Source organism: Oncorhynchus gorbuscha, linkage group LG04 (assembly GCF_021184085.1).
Source record: "Oncorhynchus gorbuscha isolate QuinsamMale2020 ecotype Even-year linkage group LG04, OgorEven_v1.0, whole genome shotgun sequence".
Classification (NCBI taxonomy): Eukaryota; Metazoa; Chordata; class Actinopteri; order Salmoniformes; family Salmonidae; genus Oncorhynchus; species Oncorhynchus gorbuscha.
The window spans coordinates 74059444-74065512 of NC_060176.1; the positions used below are offsets into that span (position 1 = coordinate 74059444).

Sequence of the window (6069 nt, forward strand, 5' to 3'; positions counted from 1 at the left end):
AGAGCAAGCTATTTGCACTATAAAAGGGACTGCGCTGATACAGACTTGATCCTCTCAAGCACCTGAATGCACTCATGACTACTTTCTATGAATGGCAATGTGAAAGCCTAACACCGTCATGCTAGTCCTGTTGACAAACAGAACAAGCTTTCAAAACCATGCCCGCTTGACCCAGATTGCCATTTATAACGGGACGTTCATGGATTACGTAAACAGTAATTGTGTGATGGCGGGGATGCAGGGTGGAGTTCCAAACAAAACAACTACAAGTGTGCTTTGCTCTAGTTCAACGGCATGCTTGGAGAGTAAACAACAACAAACACCTTATAGTTAAAGACTTTTCTTTGGAGTAAATAAATAAAATCGAGAGAGAAGAAAGAAGAGAAAGGAGAGAGGAAAGAGGGAATGGGAGAGAGAATTTTATGGTTTTATGTGGCATCTATCCCACATTCTCCATAAATATTCTTATCATGTTACTGAAAGTAACCAGAGTACCTTATGATTTATCAACAAACGCGAAAAGTACATTAAATGTCAAATGCACATAAAATCAACAGTGTAATGTTCGGATTCAGTCTCGTGTCAGGTGAACAGTTGTGTCCTCAACTTTGGTCGAATAATCTTCCCACAATCTTCAAACTGTTCCCTGTCAATTGCTACCATGGTTATGCATATGCGTTTTCATATTTATTCTGTAAGAAACATTTCAACTTATCATATAGACCAATTCCCATGAGTGTAAAGGGTTAAGCATTTTACCACAAGCTAAATGTCTACTTCGCATAATTTGAAATATACACCAGACCCAATAATTAACACATAGGAATCAAGTATATTGGCCTCTTTCTAACTCTGAAAGTTACTGGTTGATCTAAAACGAGGTAGTCCATAGTGAGGCACAAAAATAACTATAGGCTAACTTCCTTAGATAATACAGGTTGTGTCTAATAATGACAATATTCCAACAGTCAGGAGAGCTACATGTCATGGGTAGTGACTCGTGAGTCTGAGTCACAACATACAACATTTTCCCACCGTGTATTGGCTGGCTAAGTTTGTTTCTCTTTCTTCATTTCCTTTTTCTGAAATATTGTGATATCTATTGCACTTGTAATATTGCATCATAATTCACACATTTTGCTGCTTAGAAACAATATAGCAAATAAATGCTCAATATTGCTCAAGGTTTAGCTACAATATAGCCTATAGCAAATTGATGGTCAATATTGATATAAAGCAACGGCCATGTAAACAATATGACATGGATATACAAATGGGGTCATAGTAGCATGCAAACTCAACCGGTTCTTCGCCAAACAGCATTGTCTATAAGTTGCAGTAACTACACCAGACAAGTAATACAAGAAACAATGTCTCTTACCTGGCCTCCCTGTAGTGAGCTGTCCACACAGCCCACCTGGATGTTCCCATGCTTCGCTCCTGGGATGATCTGTAGCCTTTCAAAGTCACTGCCCAAAATCACAACGTCACAGCCAGAGGCATATGCCTATCACATGAGAGGGTGGGATGAGGGAGGAATGTCACTCAGTTAGGACAATAATCACAAAGAACTGTCAAGTGTGATTTAATGAAAGTTGAACTTCTAGTATGACTTTGCATTGCATGACACTGACGAGCAGATGATATCTGTAGTACGCATACTAATTCCATGAATAAATATACGGACATAATGCAGACTGTCAACACGGCATAAGCAGCACAATGTAACTTTTGCTTGCACTAGAGGACAGACACAAAAATAGTCTGATATTGATCGGCTCAGTGAAAGACTGTGGGTATAGTATCAGATTCTCTTCTCTGAACAGTGCTGCTGGACTAGCACGGAGCACTCCCAAAGCATGCTTAAAATGTAGGGAGACTGACTGCCTGAAATATCTTACCGTGAATGGTTGGTTGTTTATGCTACCTACAGAAAAACAATTGTCCCCTGGGTTGACGGCCCCAGTAAGGACTTGGTGAAGATTCATGGTCCTTTGTAACGCTGTCTTCCTGCCCTCACAATGTGGCCTTGATCCAGGACAAATTCATGAGAAACCAATGCAATGACGTGGTCATTGTGCTTCAAATCATAAAGTCAGTTCCCCTGTGAGAAAGAGAAACATGTCCGTTGTTAAGTTGTGCTACTGACAGTTAAGACACTAGCTAGGTAACTTGTAGCCATCGCACTCAATGTCATATTCTCAGCAAGACAATCTTCAGTGGCAAACATCACCAGACATGTCAGTTAGTGAGACAACTAACGCTGGGTTGATAACTTGGTACAGTAAAACATTGCTAGATTAGCAAGTAAACAAAAATGACTACATACCTAGCTAGCCAATGACAGCAAACTAGCAGTAGCAGGTAGCTAGCTGTAGCTAAAGATTACAGCTAGTTAGTTAGCTAATGACAATGTTGAGACATTAGCCCATAAGTGCATTGGATAATGTAGAGGTGTTTGGCCCGCAAACTAGAACGGACACCGGCATAACAATCGTTTCTAAACTGGAAAAAGGTGAACAAGTTCCGTGTGCCAACTCACGTGACACCATCACTCGGAAATAAAAGCAACATATTGTCCATCATTGTGATTTAAAAAAAAGATATAGCTATCTATAAGCAAATGGTCAACTATCAAATCAATTCACGCAACAACCAACTAGCTAGCTAGCAAAGACACGAGCATGCTACCTAAGCTTTGGGACCCATCGGGAGTCACTGTAACTAATACATAGATTACAGATGTTTCCCATAGCTAAGCTACCTAGCTAGCCATGTTGTTGCGTCTCTACAGGTTTACTAGCTAGTTATCGTCAACTAAATGAACGAGTTAGCTGCAGTTTCGATACAAAATATTACGTTACAGTATAGAACACTATTGGGCGAAATCCGAAATGTAACGTTACAGCTAGCTAGCCTAGTGTCAAAATGCACTTACTTCTCGTCGTTTGGTTTGACTCATGAATGCATTGCGACCTGCTATCATATGACTGCTAGCAAGCAGTCTGTCATTCAGTCACGTTGGTTGCTAGCTATTCTTCTTGTAAGATAACGGACAATTTCAAATAATATGCTAAATACACACGTTAAACCATTTAGCTAGCGGTGGTATAGAGTTAGCTTGTGGCGCTCCTCTCCCGTGTGACCGTCATGAAACCGTGCTATGGATTGTGGTCATTGTAGTAATTGATGGTGCGTGATTTCATCAATGACGATGCTGTTTGCGGAATATGTTTGCCCTTTACGGATGCCCTCTACATACGGAGAGAGAGAGAGAGGTGTTTATGATAAACTCTCGAAGTTTCAGAATGGTTTGAAAATGGCAGCCATATTGGTCAGGGAGAAATCCTAACCAGTCTAGGGAAAGGGAGATACCTAGTCAGTTGTACAACATAATCCAGATTTTTCTTCCACAGGAAAATAAAAGTAAGGCCTGTGATTTATCAGAAATTGTGTAATAGAATTATTGTCAACCTAAAATCGTGTCATATAATTATAAATACAGTTTTATACAAATTGTATGTATAAGTAGTCTCTAAAATATATGTAAACTGATCATAAATGTCTCAAATTGTGTTGTCTTGGAAAGCTGTGAGTGCGATTATATGATACAATATCAGTCTTACCATCAACTGATTTCAGCCAATGTATGGCTGTGTATTGACTGCATTGTTTGAATGGAATGTTAGCATATTGTCAGTTAATACTAACAAACATATGGTGCAAATACATTCTTAAAATGCATTATTTTACACAATTTCTTATCGCAGAACTGGCAAACCATGGTTGACCAACTCCCTGACCAAAATAGCTGACCTTTAGACCATCAGAAGAAGGTTCATGTCCAGTATTCTAAATTATAATTCCTTACTTGCTACACCATTCAATATCCTCATGCCTTCATAACTTGGGGCTCCCGAGTGGCACAGCAGTCTAAGGCACTGTCCATACAAGGCATCACTAGACACCCTGGTTTGATTCCTGGCTGTATCACAACCACCCGTGATTGGGAGACCCATAGGGCAGTGCACAATTGGCCCAGTGTTTTCAGAGTTTGGCCGGTGTAGGCTCTCATTGTAAATAATAATTTGTTCTTAACTGACTTGTCTAGTTAAATTTAAAAAATAACACAGTCAACTAAAATAGCATGCAGTGTATTGGGTCCAATTCCCAAGTCATTCCCCATTCCCCAATAATGATAAAAAACAACAATGGAGTTGTACTCTTTATAATAATAATAATAATAATAATAATAAAAGGTAATTTCTGGACAATATTTCTGTCCATTAAGGGGACAGACCCCTTTTGGCCCAAGAGCACCCCCAGAGGCAAGAATTCTGTACAGTTCTTTAATTTTCTCTTTTCCTCGTACTCTCCTCCTCACTGCTGACAGCGATGGGTAAATCAATGATGCTGATCTGGGCCTATAATTTGTATGAACATTAAATGTTTTTTTAAATTATGCAGTCGAGATTCCCACATTTTTAGAATTCACAGAAGTCAGCACGGCCTGAGTGCAATGGTCGAGCCTTGTCCTGGGTGATCAAGGTATCTCACATGCCAGGTAAGTTTATCATGTTTTCTTACCTCTTTCAACCCTTACAACAAGTCCTACAGGATTTTGAGTGCATTTGTCTGTGGGACAACCTTCAGAAGTAAAAAAAAAAAAAGAGAATTCTTGCAGGAACAAATATCATGCAGGAAAATGTTACATGTAGGATCTTTTTTTATGGGAAATATTTCACTCCTTCATTCTTATTTAAGACAAACATCAGCCTTGCAACTTGGTTTGCTGTAAATGCGGAATAGGAATATAAATGGTTTGTTAACAAAAACACTATTTACAAACAAAACATAACTCCATTTTGCGTTATGATTCGGTTAAAACCAATGTAGAAAATTGTAAAAAAAAATATAGAAAAACCCTTGAATGAGAAGGTGTGTCCAAAACGTTTGACTGGTACTGTACATGTACTGTATGTTGGAATGACCATTGTAAATATGGCAGATTATACCTTTAAAGCTAGAAGAGTTAATTGAAATAATAACAAAGCATTTACCTCACCTCTGTTAGTCAAAAGCTGAGGGATGGGCCTGGAGAAATGTAACCACTCTCAAATTCATAGACAGAGCTATGCATGCAAGGACTGAATATACATTATATAAAAATGATAGTTTTCAAATTAAATATAATTTTGCAAATGTTATCGCAACGGCAGCAAAATGCTTATGTTTCTAGCTCCGACAGTGCAGTAATACCTAACAATGCAAAACAATACAGATACATCCAAAAAATGTAAATAAAGAAATGAATAAATATCAGAATGGGTCCGAAATGTATGTATATAATGTATATAATGCTGTGAAATGTATATATATTATGTATGTATGTAATGCTGTGAAATAGACTGTTTGGGCAGCATATGAATAGAAAAGCTGTGTACAGCAGTAGTTACATTGGATGAGCCTTGACTAGAATACAGTATATACGTTTGAAGTCAGAAGTTTACATACACTTAGGTTGGAGTCATTAAAACTTGTTTTTCAACCACTCCACAAATATCTTGTTAGCACAAAGTAGATGTTCTAACCGACTTTCCAAAAGTACAAGTAATTTCTTCCACAATTGTTTACAGACAGATTATTTCACTTATAATTCACTGTATCACAATTCCAGTGGGTCAGAAGTTTACATACTCTAAGTTGACTGTGCCTTTAAACAGCTTGGGAAATTCCAGAAAATAATGTCATGGCTTTAGAAGCTTCTGATAGGCTAATTGACATCATTTGAGTCAATTGGAGGTGTACCTGTAGATGTATTTCAAGGCCTACCTTCAAACTCAGTGCCTCTTTGCTTGACATCATAGGAAAATCAAAAGAAATCAACCAAGACCTCAGAAAAATAAATTATAGATCTCCACAAGTCTTTTTCATTCTTGGGAGCAATTTTCAAACGCCTGAAGGTACCACTTTAATCTGTATAAACAATAGTACGCAAGTTTTAACACCATGGGACAACGCAGCCGTCATACTGTGTCACGACTTCCACCGAAGGTGGCTGCTCTCCCT

General features: G+C 38.3%; 1 protein-coding gene and 1 pseudogene across 8 annotated transcripts in view; both read right to left on the minus strand.

Annotated features, from left to right (window-relative positions):
• Nucleotides 1-3217, minus strand: part of LOC124034632 (dmX-like protein 1) — a 52695-nt gene extending 49478 nt beyond the window's left edge. For 6 of the 8 annotated variants that reach the window (XM_046348062.1, XM_046348065.1, XM_046348064.1 and 3 more), the window contains exons 1-3: nt 2939-3212; nt 1902-2104; nt 1382-1507 (exon numbers count right to left, since the gene is read on the minus strand). In XM_046348062.1, the coding sequence (XP_046204018.1) occupies nt 1382-1507; nt 1902-1988 (213 nt within the window). In that variant the 5' untranslated portion in view covers nt 1989-2104; nt 2939-3212. Of the gene's footprint in view, nt 1-1381; nt 1508-1901; nt 2105-2329; nt 2481-2938 lie in introns of those variants that run through there. The other 2 variants (XM_046348060.1, XM_046348067.1) reach the window with 2 other exon arrangements.
• A 1231-nt stretch (nt 3218-4448) lies between these two features.
• On the minus strand, nt 4449-4572 carry LOC124034745 (annotated as a pseudogene).
• Between the last annotated feature and the right edge of the window lie 1497 nt (nt 4573-6069).